Below are 22,798 nucleotides of genomic sequence, written 5' to 3' on the forward strand. Positions count from 1 at the left end.
TGACATTTAGAGGCAAAAACTGTAACAGGCAAATAGCTGAGAGCCAGATCCCCAAATACTTTCTTATGAAAAGCTCTCAGTGAAGCCTAAAGTATTATCAGAGTGAGGTCTGAAGGATTTTACCCTTAATGAACAACAATTATGAGTGGGTAAAAATGTCTCTACTGGTGAGAATTTAAAATCATGTATCTAAGTTTAATGTTGCTGATAAGAGTGTAAGGAGGAAAGACTGAATATCATACAAATAAAACAATGATAGTTTTGTAAAACCTTTAAAATAAATAACGATTATGAAGGAAATCTTGGGATAATGAACATGTCCTGGAATCAAAATCACCGTGGTTAATTAAAGGTAATAAATACTTCAAATAGTGAAGTTCCTTTTTATCCTACAGAACAATCAGTATTAAGAACTAGGAAAGCAGAAAGAGGATGGAGACCTCTTCCTTACTTTTAGATAAGGGTGATCAGACCCAGTATCATCTCTCGGTATTAAGCTACGCGTTTGTGTGTTACAGGACTAGCCAAAAGAACGGGACAGAAGATACACTTACTGCCACTGTAAATTCAACGGATCTATGTTTTCTTTCACATGATGACTACTCACAGGCTCAGTCCACTAACAATACTGGTGAATTGAGTGGGGAGGGGGAGAGGGACAGAGTGGGGAGTGAAGGCTGGGGTGAAGGCAACTCTAACCCCGTATCAGCGTGTGACAAGTGCTCTCTGTCACATGGAAGGGGACGTGTCTGTGCTGCTGCTGCCCAGGTTCCCAGATAACTACGGGCTGAATCCGGGCTACTTCTTATGCAATAAAAAATACTGCAAAACTCCCCTCGGACTTTGCTGGCGAGCATGCCCACTGTTGCACCAGTGGGTGAAAGAGGCTATCCCCATTGCAGCTAGCCAGCTCGTACACCTGGAGGCGTTTTTGTCAGGGAGTGCTGAAGAGAGCAGCACCTCCAACACGAGAACTGCTGTTGCAGCAGCAGGGCTGAGGAGCTAAAGAAGGCAAGTAGACAGGTGCTTCAGCCCTTCTCTTTCTTAAGAATCTTATGAATCAGCTAAGCTTTTCCAGCTCCAGCTGCAGAAAAGAAAGTCTGTTCTGCTTCCACAGCATGAAAGCTATAGTGGGATTCCTATCTATATATTATATGGCTGTGGTGGAGGGGCACAGAGAAGCTGGCAGCAAGGAGCTCCACAATCCCTGTGTGCTGTACAGAGAGATCACCACGCTAGCTGGTTACACAGATGTACTAGGCAAAGCCTCACATAAAGCAGGTTGCTGCTGCGTACTAACTATTGCCATAGCTCAAACACTGCAGCAGTACTGTATCAGAGGCACTCAGGCCACTTACACGTGAAGAACACAACGCGACTGCGGGGCAGACACACTGCTCTACACTCCCCATGCAGGATTTCTGCAGAACAGCTGTTTCCAGCTTTGGTTAGGGTTTCAACACTGGCTAGCATTGTGGATAACAAGATGCATGCTCACTTCTCTGAGCAACCACCTCCTGTATTTTAATGAACACACTGTATCCCCATCCAAAAAGTCATTATTCATGAGCAAATCAAACATTACTGTGACCATAACCTTTTTCTGTTGCTCTGAACACAAATCAAGTATCTAGTTACTCCAGTAATTCTAATCTAAACTGTGCCACTGACCCGGGAGGTAACTTTTGGCATATAAATAGTTCCTGCTTTTCCAGAAAGGCTGAACATTGTCTACTGATTTTAAGATATGGATGCTCAGCATCTTTGAAAAAACACACATCTAATCCTTGTCTTCCTCTCTGTCCACCTGTAATACTGTAGCATCAGCACAGTGCCAGCCCTGCCTATTGCAAGCGTTAAAATGCATTGATCGAATGCTTTGAAACTCTGAAGAACCAATATACACCTGTAAAGTACAAAAGAACTAACTGTGGAAAGAGTAAGATGAAGAATTGTACCCTCTAACCCTAAGAACATCAAGGAAGTTTGGTAAAATGGGGTACAGGCAGATAAAGTAGCATTTAATAGCATACAACAGAGATGCCAATTGACATTGACAACTGTTACTCATTTTCTTTAACAAAGAAACAATAAAACCAAGTTAAGAAATCACTTTCTGAACAACATTTTCCTCCGTTTCTTCATTTCTTCAAAGTGTTTTATGAAATTACTGTAAGGTAGCTGCTTTTGTACAGAAAATACACAGTAAGTTGGTTTCGTGGTCCACATAAACAATGCTTCTTTTTTTCTTGGTATCATGCACTGGGATGCAATCAGCTTCTTGTCAGTCATTAGTGAAAAGAACAAGCACACTTTTGACAATAAAAAGCTTCTGTAAGTAACATTTTCCATGTTCATTTCTCTAACACTCACTGGCCAGAACTATTTAAAATGCTTCTGGAATTTCCTTTTCTGTTGTTGTCTGCTCTTCTCATGGAGGAATTTTCCAGTATTTGTGACGTATCCTCATGCAGTTATTTACAAAGAGATGGCCCTTGTGGTGAAGACCCTTAATGAAATTTAAAGTTGCTAAGGTGCATTTTATAAATGCTAGCAGTTAGACAGAATGAATGGAATTTACTGTGCAGCTCTGGGCTGGGCCAGCAATATAATTAAAGTGCAAATAAAGACAAAACCCACAAGCCAGGCAGATCTGCTTTTCATCGCCACCATTAAGAAGCATCACAACTGTTGCAAGAAATGTCAGATCAAATGGGCCTAGGTCACAATCTGTCTTAAACATCTATCTCCCTGAGAGGATTTAAGGGAGGTATTCAGTGATATAGCCCTATTTCTTCAACTGGCTGAATATTGTTGGAAAAGTAAGGACACTTTTCCAGCCAATTTTTTTCAACAGTGCTAACCTGTGTTTTATACTACGATGCGCTTTATAGCATGCACTTGAGCTCACATTCCATGCAGCTACAACAGGCCATTCTTGATCAGGAAAATTTAGGAAGTACCAACTAGCTGTAAGAATGACATCAGTCTACCTGGTATGTTGCAAAAGCATAGGCTTTGAAAACATTTACAAATAGCACATATGCCCATATGCAAATGATAATTACTAGCTCAGATAAAAATACATACTTTGTGTATGCTGGCATTCAAAGTTTGCCACTGATGTGATCAATTTTAGAGCTAAGTCAGTGCCAAATGGCTGAACAAAAAAAAAAATAGACATTTTTCAAACCACTGATTCCATGTCACTCCAGCTCCTAGTGTTCACTGCTCATCACTACCCATTGCCAGCCCAGACACCTATTTCTCTCCACACTGTGTCCAGAAAGTGCTCTGTAGCCTGACTTGTCAGAGAAGCTGCAGGAGGTGCAGAAAAACAAAGTGCCTTTTCCAGGGCTGTGTGAAGCATGACTAACCATCCCCTTCAGTGTATGTCCAGATTTATCAAGTCTCAGGTAGCGCTCCTAACCTTGTATTTCCCAACTGAAGCTTGCAAGGCTGGTGCCTATTTACAGCTGTTTAACTACTTTATTTGCTTCCCATGCTGTAAATAATCTCATTATGTATTAATGAAAAAATATTTACAATTCATTTATAGGTAAAATCAGTCACCTTAGAAAAGGCTAACAAGATGTTTAAAGAAGACAACATTTTATAAAGGGTAGCATTAAATGTACAGCAAGTATTTTGAACAATTGCAGATCTGAAGATACTAGATGCTACCTTAATGTCACTCCAAGATAGTAAATGAATTTTAAGATCCTGTTTTTCCAAAGACATTAGCACGATATAAGGACACCACTACCATTACTGCCTCAGTGAACGCATAGTTAGCCATCAACCCAGAGAACATCATTAGCATCTCATTTTGCTCATTTATCTTAATATACCTGAGTATATTACCACCATTTAAAGCTGTCTCCTTAATTTGTCACATAAATTGGCTTTGAGTATCTCTTCACAGGAAAGTCTCACATTTTCCGTTAAGTGCATAGTCTCTACCGCAAGACATTGTATTTGCAAAACAGCAATCACTTAATCCGAGTGGGAAGCACCTTTGCTTTCCACTTCAATGCTCGTTTTTGTTGCCTGAGAGGGAAATGCTGTGAGGCTCTGTATCTCTTATTGGAAAAGAGAGCTTGCATTCTTCTCAATATTTCCCTTGCTGTCTTTAGGACTTGGCATGCATGATTTTGTTCATTGTACTAAAGCCTTCTGTAGACTCCGAAGCAAAGCTGGCTCTTCAGGCAGGGAGCCTGGGTTCGATCTTTAGGGAAAGTTCATACAAGGTTTCTTCATCTATGATGAGTGTCTTGTCAAGTAAATAGTGAGTGACCTGGAATGGAGAAAACACAGACTGTATGTTACTTCCACAAAATTTTCTCTGCTTTCCTTTTCTCCTTCAGCCCATTTCAGACCCTGAGATTCCCCCACGTTGTTTTCTTGAGAAACCCAGCACTTCATCTGAATGCATCAGCAGTGCTCTAGGAATCGGCCTCTTAGGAATGGACAAATCCTTGGATATGTTACCTAAGACCAAGTTGCTCTTCACATCTCCTCTGAAGGCACAGACTGTCTTTGGACAAGTTTTCATTGCTCCCAGGAGGGACAAGGGGGAAAGATCAGCAGGATACACACAGCATCAGCAGATGCTTGGGCTGTCTCCTATCCCCTAACCCTGGGATTCTGGAATTCCCTGGGGAATTACACTTTGAACTGGGTAGGTTGAACACATTTTTCTTTGAACCTGTTCCCTCATACCCCAGAGCCATGAAGCCTGCAATCCCAAGTGCGCTTGCAGAGAAGGGGGAAAAAACTTGCTTCTATATACAGTGTCCAAGTGTTTCTGCCAGGGTGACGATATTACACCCCTAGAGCACCTGTCCATGTTTCTGTATGTCCTCTCCTCTCTGTATGTGGGAGCAGAATACAGCATTTTAGCTTTCATCAACAGCTGTATTCCATAACTAATTACTACTACAGCTTTGATTTCATTAGTAGATAACAGTGCCTAAGAAAAGCCTTACCTTCTGCTGATGCTCTATGCGGTAGGAGGTCTGCTGAAACTGGCGTATTTCCCTGATAATATGTGAGATCTTTCAAAAGAATACATGTATATGAGTAAGTACAACTGTATTTTGACATCACCTAAGCCACATAAGGCAAGAATTTCACACCAAATTATGCAATTCATCCTGGGAGGAGGGCAGAGATCATCTCCTAATAACTTCCAAGGATTTTACTTTCCAAAATTAACAATTTATTGTTCAGTCAGCCCCAAGTGAACCACCTTGTCTGTCCTCTCCCCATACTGGTAACCTCTCTTCTCTTTGCCTCGAATGACTGCTGCAGTGTAGCCATAAGAAGGGCATTAAATTGAGATTAGAAGAGAAATTTCCATGCCTCCCTCTGAGGAGTTGTTTCAAAACAACATGACACGGTAGCTGGGGAGAGGTCAACATTAAAATGCTTTCTTAGATAGACCCTAGCACACTCGAAAAGTGTGATTGTGATTATTGCTTTCTGGTGAATCACTATATTCCTTTAATTTTTGTTATTTCAAAAAGCCTTTTATTGCTTCTTCATGACCTTCAGGCAGCTGCTTCTTCTGGTAGACATTTCTCAAAGAACAAATCGTAGGCAAATTCACCATGTAGAAATACTCAGTTTACCAGAAGGTGGTGATAGAAGACTGGGTCAAGTAATTGATTTCAAACAGCTACCTATGTTGCATGGTGCCAATATACTTGTACATCTTGGATGTCAAATTCGAGCGTTATAATTAAATCCACAATTAACTCACATAATTAAACACCTGTTGGGAAAGCATATAAGGAACTGAAAATTACCATTCTCATTTTGGAAAAATTGACAAGGCCTTCCTCAGTGAAGTTTGGTGTTCCTTCTTCAATAAATGCCAGGTCTGTCAGGTACATTCCAAGGTAGGGAACAGCAGGTGGGTTACAACTGTGAAAAAAGAAATCAGCATCTTTGCCTGTAGCTAAATCTGCAAACTCGTTTTTTAAAACTCACATCATGAAGTCTTTATTACTTAACATACTTTTAATCAATGGATGACATTAATTACTGAGACAAACACCTTCTCTAACTTCAGTTGAGTTGCATATGCTCTGCCTGTGACAAATTGAATGTTTTCTGTCCAATATCTAATATAAATGGCAGGAAACACTTAGTCAAAGGTAGAACAGTAACATGATGGAGTGAGAGGAAGGACGGGTAAATTCTAGCTTCAGAGAACACCTCAAGCATATTTCAATCCTGGCTGACAGATAGTCTCAGATCCTACATACAAGATAAAAATGCACACGGGCATGCTTCTGAGCAGTAGCTGCTCTGCAGTTGTGTAAGCATCCTATATAGTAAGGGTACCTGTACGCGTGTGTGAGTGAGCGTGTGCATGCTCATGTGGAGAGATATGTATGTGCATACAGATGCACATATATATACATGCCTATACGTATATACATTCACATACATATATGCTTATACACGTGTGTATAATTACGTATGTATACACCATTCTGTCAAAGTCTTTTCAGGCCTTCTCAACAGTGAACACAAAGAAGAAAGAGAAAGACAGAGAGCTAGCAAAGCTGATCTGGAAAACTGGGAATAGAGACCCTAAGAAAATGAGGATTTTCTTTTGCTGGAGGGACAAGAGGAATGGGATAACGGCTGTTGCTTCCCTAATGCAGTAATCTGTGCTCCATGCTCACTAAGTCTTGCCTCAGCAGAAACAGAAGCAAACTTAGTTTTCTAAAGCTCAGGCATAAGAAGAAAGCAGGGTGATGGCTGTACTGTTAACTTGGGAAGACTGCTGACAATGCTTAGCAGTGCACTTCATTCTGGACATTCTTTATATTATGAAGATTATTGTCTTACAGAGGCAAATTATATATTAACTGAAAGGTATATGTAAGTACCTGTTCGTGTATTGTGAGTGAAAACATTCTTTTAAAAAGTGATTAACTCCCCAACAATATTTTTTAAACTAAAACTGAACTATACATATTTTGGACCATATCAGTAATTATTCTAGTAGTTCAGTTCTTTGCTTCTTTCAAGATAATTTGAAGTAATTGTACCACTCCGTCCTGGAAAGCCTACCTCTAATTACAGAACTTGCAAAAAATACAAGTTTTGTGCCCATGCCGCTGGAGTCATAGAATCATAGAATGGTTTGTGTTGGAAGAGACCTTCAAAGGTCATCTACTTCAAACCCCCTGTAGTGAGCAGGGACAACTTCTACTAGAACAGGCTGTTCAGAGCCCCATCTAACTGACCTGGAATGTTTCCAGGCATGGGGCATCTACCACCTCTCTGAGCAACCTGTGCCAGTGTCTCACCATCCTCATTGTGAAAAATTTCTTCCTTCTGTCTAGTCTAAATCTCCTCTCTTTTAGTTTAAAACCATCACCCCTTGTTCTGTCATAACAGGCCCTGCTAAAAAGACTGTCCCCACCTTTCTGTAAGAAAGGCTATAGGCTCCCTTTAAGAATGGAAAAGCTGCAATAAGGTCTCCCCAGACAGAGCCTTCTCTGAGCCTTCAGCTCCAGGCTGAACAATCCCAACTCTCTCAGCCTGGCCTCATAGCAGAGGTGCTCCAGCCCTCTGATCACTTCTGTGGCCTCCCCTGGACCCGCTCCATGTCTCTCCTGTGCTGAGGACTCCAGATCTGGACACAGCACTGCAGGTGAGGTCTCACCAGAGTGGAGCAGAGGGGCAGGATTCCCTGCCCTGACCTGCTGGCCACGCTGTTGAGGATGCAGCCCAGGATATGGTTGGCTTTCTGGGCTGTGAGCACACATTGCTGGCTCATGTCCAGCTTTTTACCCACCAATAGCCCCAAGTCCTTCTCCGCAGGGCTGCTCTCAATCCCATGATCCCCCAGCCTGTACTGATATAGAAGATTGACCCTCTAGTGTCTGTGCAATCAACTGATTGATATTAACTGGTGGATTGACCGTTGATTGATGAGTCCATACATACATTGTAGAACCCTTGCCACAGGGTATTTTGGATACCAAAGTTAAACAAGGTCAAACAAAATCTTGCAAATCTACTAAAGAAAAAAAATATTCAAGGACTACCATACAAAAAAATCATGCTGTTTTCCAAGGTGGCTGACTGCAGCAGGCTGGGAGGTTATAGGAAAGGAAGTATCATTGTGCATTAGTCCTGTTCCTACGTGTCTCTCATCAGCTACTGGCCAATGTCAGGAACAAGATAAAGGAGTGTAGGTTCTTTGATCTGATTCAGGCTTAGTTCTATGTCCTAAACTTCTTGCCTGGAACAGACTCCTTGAAATTCTGTTTTGAATAAGAACCTTTTATTTATAAACCTGACTTTACACTTATTGAAAAAGTTTATCAGTGTAAGTAAAACCCCAACAGGGAACACTCACACAGAATAATAGTTTAATTTGTTTCACTGATTCTCTGGAGATATTATTTTTATCTACCAGGGGTACTAAATCATGGAATAGTCAGCAAAACAGTAATGCCAAATAGAATAAAACTAGAATATAGAAGGTTATTAGGTACACATATTATCCAATATTATATTAATTATTAAAGCTTAATCAAAGCCCATTCATTTTTAAAATGCACTATCCTTTGATTATAACAAAACACAATTGTGTATTGTAGGGAAGCATACTTTTTGAGAGTTTCTCTAAGGTTTTTAAATCTTCCTTCAGATGATACAGTCTTCTGAAGCTTGTCCATGAGAGCTTTTGTCTAGAAAGAAAACACATGACAAATGTCAGTGCTGTTGCACATAAGTGACTGGGATTAGATTTCAGAAAAGGCACTTAGCATCTTCACCCCATTTTCAAAAGTAGTATCACTTGGAATTTAGCTTTATTGTAGTTCCTAGTGTTTTTCTGAAAATAGAGATTAGGCAGCATTAAAGATTCTCCTTTGAATGATACACAGAATCTGCATCTATGCTAATATTATTAGCCCACAAATTCAGGAAAAAACACAAGTTCACTAAAGTGATAGTCAGCAATTCAGTTTACTGTGTACGTAAGTTAATTAAAGTCTGTGCATTCTGTGTTATTTTCCACGTAATCTCTCTGCACCTGGTTCATTGCCCACATCCATCCCTGGATTAATGCAATGCACCTCTGAGATGCTGGTGACTATGGTCTGGAGGACAGGCATTGTCAGTCAAGGCTAGCTACGGTTCAGATGGCAGCTGACATGGCAGCCACTTATCATTCCATACATTTTCATATATATCACCCTTTCTTTTCATCATGTGATTTATATCACAATGCTTACACTTTCACCTGTTTATCTTGATATGGGCTCCATATTCTTACTTTCTCTAATTCTGTTGAATCAGTTTGTTCCCACAGGTATATATTAATGTTTTTTAAAAAAAGGATAAATGAAATACAAGAGACTTCAACATAAATTACCAGTACCATTTCGTGCTTCCAGCAAACACTTAGAGTATTGCACAAGTAGAATTATTTATTTATTGAACAAGTAATAATATTTATTTACCATCACAACACATTCTTCTCTGAACACACTGACCAATGAAATACAGAAAGCCAACCTGTAGTCGCACCTATCTTTCTTACCTGTTTGGATACTTTACCCCAAGTTTTCTTAAGTCTGTAGATTGCACTTCTGTTCAAGGCGGATGTGATTTCTAACACACCATTGTAATTGTGCATACATCGACAAATATCAGCTACCGCTACCCATTTTTCAATTGAGTTAGCCCGGGAGCTAATGTCAGCATAATTCATGATTTGGGAGGCAACAAGGTTACTCATCTGACCAAACAAAGAGGAAGAAATTTAGGACATTTAAATACAATCCATTTTGACATATAACTATTTAATGAATACAGCAGAAAAAAATAATGCATAACAGAACTTACAACTCTTCATAAAATCAGAGAAAGTGTATCGAGAACAGTACTGTAGGGAAGTGTGTGTGTGGGGGAAACAATGATATGAAAGAAGGGTAAGAGACACAATAGGGAGTATCTTGAAGCCAGCAGTAATAAAACTGATTGGGAAGTCTCTTAGTAAAATTCAAGGAAAATGGTAAAGATATGGTTAGGGCATTAATTAAATAGAATCAGTGCTATATTTTCACTCCCTGGAAAAAATTTAGTTTCTTCTGAAAGCAAGAAGGCATTGTAGTACAGTTTAAAATGTTCTACTCTAGTAAATAAACAGTCAAATAAATACTGAGTACCATTCTTGAAAATCAGAATCTTCATGTGCTTTGATTTAAAAGGGTAATCACAAAAAGATTGAAACATTTGGATAAAAAGTTACATCAGATTGTAAAAAAAAAAAAAAATTATGCTTCTGTTCCAGAGGTCATAAACAGTGTCGACAGAGCTCCTAGAAGGCAATCTATATTTAAGAGTACTTACATCATTAAAATGTTGACTAGTTTTCATAATATAGGGTGTCCTTTCATTTTTATCCACTTTCATCCAGCCCTGCCCAAGAAACTCTCTAGACATTGAGGGGACAGAAAAAAACAAACAAAAATGCCTTAGTAAACACAGTAGAGAGTCTCTGTCTGTAACCATAGCATAAGTGCATTCCAAGTATACCTCATTTTGTCAAAAGCCAGTAACACAACTTTACACTCATTCCATCACTTCATTTTTATATGAAATGATTATTCATTATACCATTTTTAATACTCTCTGAAGCAGTAAATATTATAAAGATTTATTTTTCTTTTGCTCCTATTCCTCTATCTTAACTTTCAGCATTGTGACCCTATTTGAAACTGGTCTTGTCAGCTTACGTGGTTAGATATCTACATTAAACTGCTGCATGAATGAAGCTGACTTGACACTCTCTCCCCAGAGACTCAGCACTTCACACTATACCCACCCCTCACTAGCCCAGAGCCTTAGACTACAGGTTATTTTTCTTAGCAAAGAACTGTCTTTCAAAACATGATCAAACTACAGGGCAGTCAGAGGCAATGACAGAAACAGCAGAAGGACGTTATTCTGTTACGCTGGTGAACCTTTGAGTCAGCAGCATGAATTAGTGTAGTGCTTAACACTGCCAATCAGTAACTCATCCACTGTACTCACTTCAGTCACCTGTAGGAGAACACTTACTCATAGGGTATGCTTCGGAAAACTATGTGATCTAACAAGGTTATTTGCTCTGCAAGCTCCATCGCTGACAGTGTCTCAAAACACTCTGGTTTTGGACAATCAGACTGCAAAAAATACAGAGAACACTTAATTATTTCCTTTTGCATCAAAGGACATTTCAAAACACAGGGTACTTAGAACTTCATGTGAACTTTCTACACATAGTTGTAATTAACTTCTTTGCTACAAAGAAATAACAATTAAGAAAGATTGCCAACAACATAAGGGTAAACATCAGGCTGGAAACTCATAGGAAAGCAAGCTCATACCAAGTCATGAATATGTACGTAGGATAATTAAAGTCTGTGCATTCTACTTTCCACGTAATCTCTCTGCACATAATTCATTGCCCACACCTGTCCCTGGATTAATGCAATGCACCTCTGAGATGCTGGTGACTATAGTCTGGAGGACAGGCATTGTCAGTTGAGGTCAGCTACGGTTCAGATGGCAGCTGACATGGCAGCCACTTATCATTCCATACAATTTTATATATATCCCCCTCTTCTGTTCATGATATGATTTATATCACAATGCTTACATTTTCACTTGTTCATCTTTGATATGGGCTCCAAATGTAAAAAAACTACTTCTGTCCAGACTTGCACAGTTGCAGTTGCTCTACATTTTATTGACTTAAACCTATAACATTTCTATAGGAGTATTTATATGTAAAATTTCAAGATGCACCTCTGAGATGCTGGTGACTATAGTCTGGAGGACAGGCATTGTCAGTTGAGGTCAGCTACGGTTCAGATGGCAGCTGACATGGCAGCCACTTATCATTCCATACATTTTCATATATATCCCCCTCTTCTGTTCATGATATGATTTATATCACAATGCTTACATTTTCACTTGTTCATCTTTGATATGGGCTCCAAATGTAAAAAAACTACTTCTGTCCAGACTTGCACAGTTGCAGTTGCTCTACATTTTATTGACTTAAACCTATAACATTTCTATAGGAGTATTTATATGTAAAATTTCAAGATGAACTTACCATCTGAATGATATCCTCTATTTTTAAGTGGGTATCATCTTGATCATCCTGAGAAAGAGCCCTGAAAAATTAAGTGGCAGAATATCCTATATAATTCTATACGGTTATGAGAAAACCTTTTCACAGTTAGGAAATCATGTTTATCTAAAATAAATCCTAAGACTGCAATTGAAGAGGTAAAGGAAGAAAAAAAAAAACCTAGTCCCTAAAAATCTCTTTTTTTGTTTTAAGTAGAAGTGTACAAAATGGTATGACATAGGAGTCACATTAGGTAAAATTACAGTCATGGAGGCTTAAAATCTCTGAGCTAAGAACAGCTTGAGTAGAGTGGTTAATGACAATAACTACTGTACTTCTTTGCTGATTATAGTGATAAGGTTTCTACATCTATCCCACTTCGATTTTACTGCAAAGAAGTTTGGTGGGAAAAAAAAAAAATCTTTTCAAGAACTGGACTGGCAATGCAAAAACACAACTCAATAACAATAATACCTAATCAGAAGCTCTCTACGCTGAATAATCCTAGGAAAGTTAAAGATGGAAAATTACATCTCAAGCCTTTTCTCTGATTTTTAAGCTACTGTGTTAAACGATACTTTGTGACGGAAAAATGAACACTTGAGAACTGAAGAAAAGACAGCAAAATAGGCATGCATGGAAGAGTGATTCATCGGGAAGACTTCTTGTTTATTGGCACTACACCATCCTATTCAATGTCCCCCACAAAGAGCTGTGAATGTGGAAACGGACCAAGAACTGCTAGCAGATTTTACTTGTAGCAAGTACACAATTTCCTTTAAGTAACAGAAGTGTTAATCTATGCTTCCAATGTAGTTATGGGTCAAAAATGAACACAGCAGAAGTAGTAAGTATTCATCAAACCCCATCTACCCTGATGTAGTATCTTGGCACATAAATCTAACATCTTACCCCTTCATTTGGAAAATATTATAGACTCAAAGAAACCTTAAATAGATTGGATTTATATAGTACAGAAAAGAGAAGATTTAGGGAGAAAGAACAGTATGTTGGTATGTATGACACTGCCTATAAACACACCAACGATATGGTAAGAAGTCACTGGACTGATTTGCATCAGCAGAGATTTAATTTCAACATTCAGTCCCATTTTCCAGCTGCAACAAGAGATGAGCACTGAAACAGGCTTTTTGCAGAAGTTGTAGAGTACTCATCAGCTACATATTCAAGGAAAGTTTAGATGACCATTTTCAAAGAAGACTCAGTTCTACTGATCATTCCAGAGAGCACAGCAACAGGTACTTTCTCATGGTCCCTCTAATTCTTTATTATTATTCTTACTACTTACTACTTACTACTTACTCTGTAGTAACAGACTTTCCAAATACCAGCTGGGGAAAGGGTTAAAAGAAAAGGATTATATTGCCTGGAGACTTCAGCTATGAGTGTAAGATATGGAATTTGTACTATGTGGGTGGGGAGGAAGTGTTAATGATTAGTACACTAGGTTCTTCTGTTGTGGGTTGCTGTTGTTTCCTCTTCATTTGCCAAACTGGAAGACCAGATTAAAATCAAATGCAGATACATCCCTCTTAAAGGATCTATTGCCTTCATTTTCAGCCTATGAAATCCACACAAAATGCCCCTTTCTTCAGGAGAACCCTAAGCTGCTTCTCAGCTAATATCAGAGTGCAACCTCAGTAACTGCAAACGGACTGGCCATCTGTCTCTCCTGAGCAGCTTACTTTGTGCTGAATCTCATGACTGATTGCCTGCAGAAAGGTATCGTTCATCATATGACAAGAGCATATGCTTCCCGGCAATAAAAAACAGGGCTTGCCCTTCTGCCCCGAGTATTCTCAGCAACCTTGTAAACTCATCATTTGAGATCCCTAAGTATAACTTTCTACTGGTTGGAGTTCTCATCTGTGATACAGAAATTATTGTACCTGTTTACAAAATAAAATAGGAAACGTGAGATTCTTAAAGGCTGAAAATACTTAACTTTTCCCCATCTCTGCTTCCTTACAGTCTCCAACACGGCACCTCACATTTTATGTAGACTTCCAATCCCTCATTTCAAAGAGATGACTCGTACTTTTTCTCTAACACAGTGGTCTCATGAAAAAAATTATCATGTTATCCATAAATGCTCTATGTTTAAATCTGCAGAGGACAACACACCTTTAAACTGGATAAAGCTACTTTTTGATAGCTTCAATAGTAGCTTTCACCTCAGTCTGCACTGTTACCAGCTTTGGGATACCTAGTTTCAACAGCGTTCAGGGAAGGTACATTGAGCTGATCAGCTCTGCCTGGGCAGTTCCTATTGCGCTCCTTGGAGAGCCTCCTGGAAGCTGGGTAAGAAGCACAGGTCCACTTGAAAAGAGTTATGAGAGACAGCAAAAGTTAGGAGAGATTCTGCCGGACTGTTTAACAGTATACCTCTCAGGGAGTACTGAATGGGGTGACACATCCATTGTTATCCTTATAGATGAAGGAAGTAAATGTATAAGAAGTAACTTTGGCATTCTTATAGTCAGCAGCTAAGATTAGAGTCTCTCGCTTAAACTATTCTTCATGCCCGAACAATGCAAGTATTAAAATAATATTATAGCTGAAAGTATTATTAATATCTGTCTTCTCATTCTTTTACAGTACATAAAATACTTCTAAAGTATTTTAAAAGATGGTCTAAGTTATAGAGCCTGAAAGGTATTGTCTAGTGAGATCATACAAAGCAGAAAATTGGTCATCCATCAAACTTTGTCCTCTGCATAGCCCATTTACACTTATCCTAAGGAAGAAGAAGGAGGAACTGTTTCTCAAACCACCCTTTTCTTCTACACACATTGGATTCCTTATCAAAGTTATTCACTGCTCTCCAGTCTGAACTTTACACCTTCCTGCTTCACTATCATTAAAATTTTGCCTAGATTTCAGGCGTTAGTAAATAAGGATAATAAAACCTCAAACAAAACATACTTCAGTAGGTTTGCCTAGCTTTCAGAATGGATATTGAATCAAAAGAATCTTTTTTCACCCTGCAGAGAAACCCTGTCAGTCCATTCAAGAAATACCAGCTGTTCCATTTGATGACTCAAGAAGGCATGAAACAGCTCAATACCTCTCACAAACACTTTCCTTGCCATTTGTATTCTTCATACAGTAGAGTTGACCATAATACCTTTGGAATACAAACCAACCTTTCTTCCTTCTCTAATCCCTTCTCTGCAAACAAAGGGACTGATTTTCCAATAAATTTATATGCACATATGCACACATACACTCAAAAGCTGCAACAGTTTGTAAAAGGAGACATTTGTATGCAATATCCTTGAAGAAGATGGCTTATGGAATAGAGCCATATGTAGGCTCAGAAAGCACAATCTTTAATTTACAAGTGTTTGAACATTTAATTTATGACAAGAAATGCTTTTTCCAACCTCACTCTGAATTCCTCTACTTTTCAGAGTCAAAAGCAGACCACAAAAACCAAAACTTGGGGAAGGCAAGACCTACAGTGAGGGTTGACTGGCAAACCAGAATTCCAGTAGTCTACGTGTTTTGATATATCAAGGCCTTTAAGATAAGGCTGCAGCAAGTATCTCCAGAATAACTGAAAAGCCTGTTTCATGATACTCACTTTGCCAATTGGGTGAATGACTATTCTCATGAGGGGCATGTCAACTGGCTCACCCCTCCTTCCCATTTTCATCCTGTCTCAGAAAAGCCTTTTGAATGAAAGTTTCATCAAAACTTGCAGTTATGACAAATCTATGCTTTGACATAAAAAATATGCTGTCAAAAATCTTCAAATAAATTTCTAATAAGAGTAAAAAAGCCCTTCAGTTCTAGATGGGTTATTTATATTCCTCCTCTAAGCAGTATTAGATAAAATATCTTCATCTAGAAGAAAACATATAAGATAACATCTTTTCAAGTAGGTGGGTGTGTGGTGGTGATGGACTGAGCAGCATTTCTCCAAACCAGACCTTGGTAAATGAACTGAAAGAGGAACACAGTACTTGGGAGCATCTCTGCACATTTCTACGAGAAAGACTCTGGATACATTTAGGGCATTCAGAGTAGGATTCACACCCTCTGCAAGTCACGCCCTGTCTTCTGTAACTGTTTGAGAAAGGAAGGTGACTTCTATGATCTCTGGAGGAATAGTTAGGATGCCTAACTTTAGACAATTTTGGTGGACAGAATCTCCTTCGTGATATGCAGTTACCTTGGAAGGAGTGCTTCATTAGCTGTCTACAGCTTGTTTTGTGGTTAGGTGCTCCAGCTGGACACAGTGGGTCCCACCAAAGAATTTTTTCTGTGTCAATGTGAAGAGGAAATCCTTTCCCCCTCACCCTGTCATTATAGCCTACGGACAGTTCAAAAAATTCAAGAAATAATTTTATTCTATTACAGGCCTTCTCTTAACACTCCGAACAGTCTGTAATCTCCCATGTTGGCCAATGATAGAAAATCTGTAATCTGATGCAGGAAGAGAGAAAACAGTGAGAGATACACATGTGTAAAACACGGTGCTTCTTCGCAGCGTCTTGGTGTAGTATGGGAGCATTTGCTTAATGCTTAGCAGTTCTTGGTCAAGAGGAACATAAGTCTTGTTTGTTCCTACTACAATAAACAGTAATCTTCAGACACAAGGCATACAGAGAACTCTCCCAGCTTAGGGAAGCGCATGTTCCATATTTGCTTTGACCTACTTCCACAACCAGTCATGGCACCATAGAAGGTATCAGGCAAGAGTGTAAGGGAAAGAACAATTTCCATGTCACCATGTCCTCTTTTTGCACCAGAAGCAGTATCTTTTAGTGCAAATACAAAAAAAAAACAAAAAACTTTACCCTTATGTCACTAGAAACCTGGTTGCCAACTGGGGTCATACATTTGTATTGTCAGATAGAATTCACATATGCAGATATTGTCTCTTCTCCTCCTGTTGGTTTCTCATTCTTCATTAAATCAGTTCCAGAATTGAGCACGATCTTTTCAATCTGCCAAAAAAGCTAAGCCCTCCTGTTAGAAGCTATTCCTCAGTTTTTTATTTTGGACTATTAAAAAGACAGGTTTTCAAAGAACAGTCTGGAGTTTGTTCCACCTCTGAATCCACTAACATGCCAAGAAGCTGGAGGACCAGAAGGACTCCCCAGTAGCTGAGATAAAGTGCCTGAGGCAGCCAGAAGTGTGTGTTCACAGTCTCCATGGAAGAGCAGGTTACTGCTTAGGACTAGCAAGTTGATCAGTTTTTTTAACTTATACATATTCCTATTTTACTGATGTGCAATAAAAAGGAAGACTTGTGGAAGAGCAGAGGAACGTGCCTCCCTGTGTCACTACCCCTGATATACAGTTACACACAAACAATTGTAGCTTACTCCTCAAATCATGTAACTTCCTCTTCTCAGTTAACTATACCATCTTGCTGAGAGTGTTTATCTCTATGAGTGACTACAGTGCTTTTTGAAAGCTTGGAAACCACTATTAATTACCAGACAACCCATTTTCCTGAGGCAGTTTATGAACCAGAGCTCCTCTTTTCAGTGAAAGGGTGAGATGTACGACACATATGTGTATTTCACATTTCCAGCTGAACGATATTTTGTCTAAAGCCAGAGTTGCTCCAATACACTCTTTATCACAAGGTTACTTACTGAAGGAGTTCCCATTCCTGGAGAATTAATTTCCCCTTAGCAGCTGACTGTTAACAAATTTTACATGCCTGGCAAATAACAGCCTCCTGTGTGGCTGGAGAACAAGCCAAAGCACTTCAGAACACAGTTTGGCACAACATATGACTTTGGGACAGTTTGCTTTATGCAATAACATTTTTAACTTGGAGACTATGTCCTGATGTCTTGTTGACTGCAGCTTAACAACAGTTTAAATAATGAAAGTTGTATCTATGTAATAGCTTCTATCTGAAAGTTTATTTATGTCACAACTCTTCCGTGAAAGTTTATGGGCAGTTTGTGTATATAATAACCATATGGACAGGACACAGGAGTAATTCAGCTGTTACTGAATACTGAAAGCTGCTACTGAAATACGGTTGCTACTAAAAATGCACACAGTGTTTCAAACACTTGGGACAGCAATACTATGTCACTGATGCTTATTAGTGTTGAAAGAGTATTGAAATTTAATTTAATTGAAATAGTATTGAAATAGTATTGAAACACCTGACACACAAGTTGTTCAGCATGCATATATGTTTGTGGCACTGGCACTCTTGAAAATCAGTAAAGGATTTTTGATAACTAATGTTAGCCAAGGCTTAAATTTCATTCCTCATTTTGAAGGTAAGTGGGACATTCGTGCAACATTGAAAAGGACTAGTCCTGCACGCTGAGCCACCAATGGCTCTAATTCCAGTGCTAGTCTGTGGAATATAACCAAGTACTTATGACTCTGTGTGACCAAATCTACAAACTGTTCTTCGAAAAATCTGGCAGGATTAGGGTATACAGCTGCAAACCTTGATGAAAGATGGCTTGGCTGAGGACCGTATCTCAGAAAATCTTCATTCTCTCCCTGTTTCCAACAGAAACTCCCACTGAGAACTTGGACAGTTCATTTTATTTGTTCTTTACTTGCCTGCTTGTAAAGTAGAATGCCATTATCCTTTACAGAAATACCGTCAGGATAATGTCTATGAAAGAAGGAGTTTTAAAAATGCAATCTGTTTCTACAAAATATCTCAGATTATCTCAGATTAGTTAATTTTTCATTAACTTTTAGTCAATTTCTGTGCACCTTTTCATTTTTACTAAGATTTTATTTTTGAGTATTGTTTTATTTCACTACTCCTTTCTTTTCCTTTTTCTTTTCCCCTTTTCTCATTTTTTTAAAATTTACCCTTTTCAGAATTTTCACTACTTACAGATTTTAATTTTTTAATCTTTTTTTTCCAAAACAAATACAGTGCGAAAATTCAAAGAATGGTTAAAAATTCAGTCTTTTTTAGAACTCTTAAAAATATTTAATGGAAGTATCTGATTAACTGTATTTACTAGTATATACCGTGTGCTCAGATACTACAGTAATAAGTGCTAGAAGGGAGGAGAGGACAAACATACTTACCATTTCATAGAACTGCAGTAAAAGGATGCAAATGGCAGCAGCTCAGACTTTACACATAATTACCAATGTCCCATTTTTTTGATGCAACAGCCAGTCCAGATCTATTTTCTCATATTTTCTTAAGAAGCTAAAGGTCTTAAGGTAATTTTTCCCACTGTGAACAATCTGACAGAACCTTTGCTGTCACACATATTATTAAAACCCATTCTCCTAATCCTTCTCTGCTCTTCTTGCTTGCTGTTTCTTACAAGGAAATACATGAAACAAACTTACTATTTTTACTTGGAATAAGACCATATGCAGTATTATTAAAAAGGAGGTTCATTTTTATTTATGTAAAATATAAGTAGGACCTACTGACAAGAATTGCTTTTATTAAGAACTTATCTTTGTTTCTCATCCTTTGTTTTGACTTTTTTCCCCCCAATGAACAACTTTCCCCTCATTCTTTTTCATGTAAGTACCTGAAACGGAAACCTGTCAAATGGTCTTAGAAAATTCAAACACTCTGCATTCATGGCACCCCTATGGGCTTTCCAGAAGAATACTTACTAAAATACTAACAAAGCACACCATAGCTTTATCTGTGTGTTTTCACCGGATCAGGTCTTTAAATGTTTACTGCTCTTTAGCAATGTAAAAATTACATGAAAATCAGTGGCTATAAAATATTTGCACTTAGTAGTGGAATTATGTTCGCTGACAAATGCATACAGGGATTTTAGGCATGTCTAGACACTCAACTCTGTTATAGTAACCCTGAGTAATAGCATAAAGTGTTCTAACCTTAATTTAAATAGTCCTGGTTATGTAGAAGCTTAAATATCTTTTATTTCACAGAACAAATTAAAAAGTAATTCCTCTTGGTAAGCTACCCAAAGAACTTTGAACAACTCGAAGGTGCAAGCATGGTCTTTCAGGATGTCATGACACGTTATGATATCATCAGCCTTTTGTGGGCTTAGCAGAGCGAATGGCTCTTTACTGAGCAGCATTTTTCCCTGCTGCATAAAGACTGAACTTATGGATGCCAGCCATTCTGCAGCAAAATTTTCTAATACAAGTCTTCTTATGAATGCAACTTAAAACACACTCTGTTTTATAGCTAATAAAACACTTAGGAATACTTCAAAATTAAATACTCTGGAGAAAACCCAAACCCTGTGAATGCTATAATACATGATTCCCTAACTATTTCACATGCCACAGTTAACACTAAATAATTCGAAAGTATTTACCTCAGTATATTTGCAGTAGCTTTTCTTTCTTGTGGCAGAAGGTCAGGGTCTCTCAAAACTTCTTCCAGCAAATTCAACACATTCATTTTCAGCTCATTGTTCAGCTCAAAATCCTACAGAGAGAAACAATTTTATTTCCTTTTGTCTTAACAACACTGATCAAATAACCGAAATGATATACTTTCATGAGTTTTGCCTGTTGTGGGTTTTTTCTTTTTTTTCTGTAGGTTTGAAAATATTTAGAGACACAAAAGCAGGAGCCCTGAAAGGCTGTAATTTATCTCCTTTTCTGACCTTTTTCTACTGTGTGGAAATGGGCAAATCACTTAATCTTTCTCTGCTGAAGTAAGAACTGCATCTTACCAATATCCATAAAATGCCTTACGCTCTCTTCTCCTGCGATGACAATAAAAGCAGAAAAACAGTATAACTGCAATACTTGAGATCACTGCCTGGTGAGTCTGGACACTGTTTTTTTCCCTGTTTTCTTGAGTTTCTTTGTGTATCTGCCTCCCACTCTGGTATTTCTTATCTCATACTCACCCTGTCAGAAAGAGCTGCTTTTTATTCCTCATAGTGGAGTACTCAACCTAATAAGCTGGATAAATCAGCCTCGTGCTCGCTGGCACTGCACTTAAGAGCTTTGGTATTTTAATTACTTCTGAGGCAGACTGATACCTGACACAGGACTGCAATTCAAGAACAAGAACACGCAAAAAAACATTTCTGTTGATCTATGATACTGGAGAAAATCAAAGAATTGAACAATATATGTATGAGCTTTAAGGTGGAAACTTACAGGCAAGTCTTGGAGTAGACTCCAAAAACGCTGGTATTTAGCTCAGATCTAGCACTTTGATAAGAAAAACTAAATCCAAAACCTTCAGTAATCTACTGCATCATAGGTCTTCCTTGATAAACCATAGTTACTTGCAAGCAGGACCGTGTTTGTGGCAGGCCTTTGCTTGTTTCCATGGGAACAGAAGCCATGAAGTTACTGAAAATGGGAAGTATTTGGCACCTCTGTGTAAAAGCTGTGTATTTCATTTTCCCAAAGAACCAGCTACACAGCCAGCTCTTTTGCAACATGTTTCTAAATTGTCAGGATTTCTGGAGATGCGTGAAGACACATGTCCTCACATCATGGTTTTCTCTTTAGGGGATGTATGAGCATCGAAGTGAACCCGAAGTTACAATGAAAAATGATGCTTAATTCAGAAAAGGGATCAAATTTTTAACACGAGGAGAAGAATGCATGTTTGTTGAAGCAGGTGCTGCACAGACATGCCTATAGCACTTTCTGAGAAAGCTTATTGCTCAGAATGTCCGGCTCAGAAATATCCCGCTGTTGCCTGCCAGTGATGCCCTGAGCATTTCCCTCTTGTCCTTTCCATTCTTCAAAAGTCTTCATGCCTTGGCCACAGCTAATCCATATTTTGAAACCAATTAGTATTTGTGTCTTTTTTTTTTTTTTTTTTTTGGTACAAAGATGACATTGATTTTTCTTGAAAACCCTCAACTTTTAAGATAACATCTGGATTTTTCTGAGGTTTTTGTTTTTTTTTTTTTTTTTTTTTTTTGTGCTCTTTGTCCATATTACAGGATTTTGGAGTACAGGAAGCCATGCAGTATCAGGCTTTGGATGGGGGATCAGACATACACCTCAAAGCCAAGCAGAAAACAGCTCTGGGTTCTGCATTGTGTTTGTTTTATAAGATACATTTTCTATAGCCATTGTCCAAAATGACTCCTTTAAGAACTGTTTTAGACTGCTGGCAGAAGATGATGGGAGATTTTTATTTATTTAGAGTATGGAAATGGGATTAATTAGTAAATGCATGAGGAATGTAACTAAACTACATGAGAGTATTGTTCACTCTAGTGATTTTTAAAAGAAGACCATTCGGAATATGAAACTATCACAGTTTAGCTAACGGAGAAACCTCGAGTCTGCACAAGCATCAGCAGCCAGTGTAATTAATGTTAGTATGTCTATCTTATAGCTTGATTGTGGACACTGTATGAAAGAACCACTGTATGTTATCTTCGATAGCTGTGTTACAAAAATATCATGAATGAACAGAAAAGGTATCCAAGAGCTGTCAAATCTAACATTCCCATTTAGTGTTGGTTAAAATTCTCTGCCTGTCGCTGTAAATTGGCAGATCACAAAAAACATGATCAGGATTTTATCTCCAACTGTGTATGATTTTCATTACACAAAATTTCTTCTCCAGAAGTCTTGCTTCGTTGCAACTAAATCTAGACCAAAAAAGTCTAGATTTTTAGAAGTTATTTCCTATGTGAATAGAATGAGGAAGCCTCACCTATGACTAGC

The 22,798-nt window shown here is 38.5% G+C and overlaps 1 protein-coding gene across 1 annotated transcript in view; it reads right to left on the reverse strand.

The window, feature by feature from the left end:
• Positions 1-4,204: 4,204 nt before the first annotated feature.
• Positions 4,205-22,798, reverse strand: part of RASGRF2 (Ras protein-specific guanine nucleotide-releasing factor 2) — a gene marked incomplete at its 5' end in the record, with an annotated part of 62,626 nt that continues 44,032 nt past the window's right edge. The window contains 9 exons of the mRNA XM_010142401.1: positions 4,205-4,297; positions 4,989-5,057; positions 5,811-5,928; positions 8,641-8,720; positions 9,578-9,775; positions 10,390-10,474; positions 11,101-11,204; positions 12,143-12,203; positions 20,461-20,573. Coding sequence (XP_010140703.1) covers positions 4,205-4,297; positions 4,989-5,057; positions 5,811-5,928; positions 8,641-8,720; positions 9,578-9,775; positions 10,390-10,474; positions 11,101-11,204; positions 12,143-12,203; positions 20,461-20,573 — 921 coding nt within the window. The remainder of the gene's footprint in view (positions 4,298-4,988; positions 5,058-5,810; positions 5,929-8,640; positions 8,721-9,577; positions 9,776-10,389; positions 10,475-11,100; positions 11,205-12,142; positions 12,204-20,460; positions 20,574-22,798) is intronic.

Source organism: Buceros rhinoceros, unplaced genomic scaffold (assembly GCF_000710305.1).
Source record: "Buceros rhinoceros silvestris isolate BGI_N320 unplaced genomic scaffold, ASM71030v1 scaffold14448, whole genome shotgun sequence".
NCBI classification, from domain to species: domain Eukaryota; kingdom Metazoa; phylum Chordata; class Aves; order Bucerotiformes; family Bucerotidae; genus Buceros; species Buceros rhinoceros.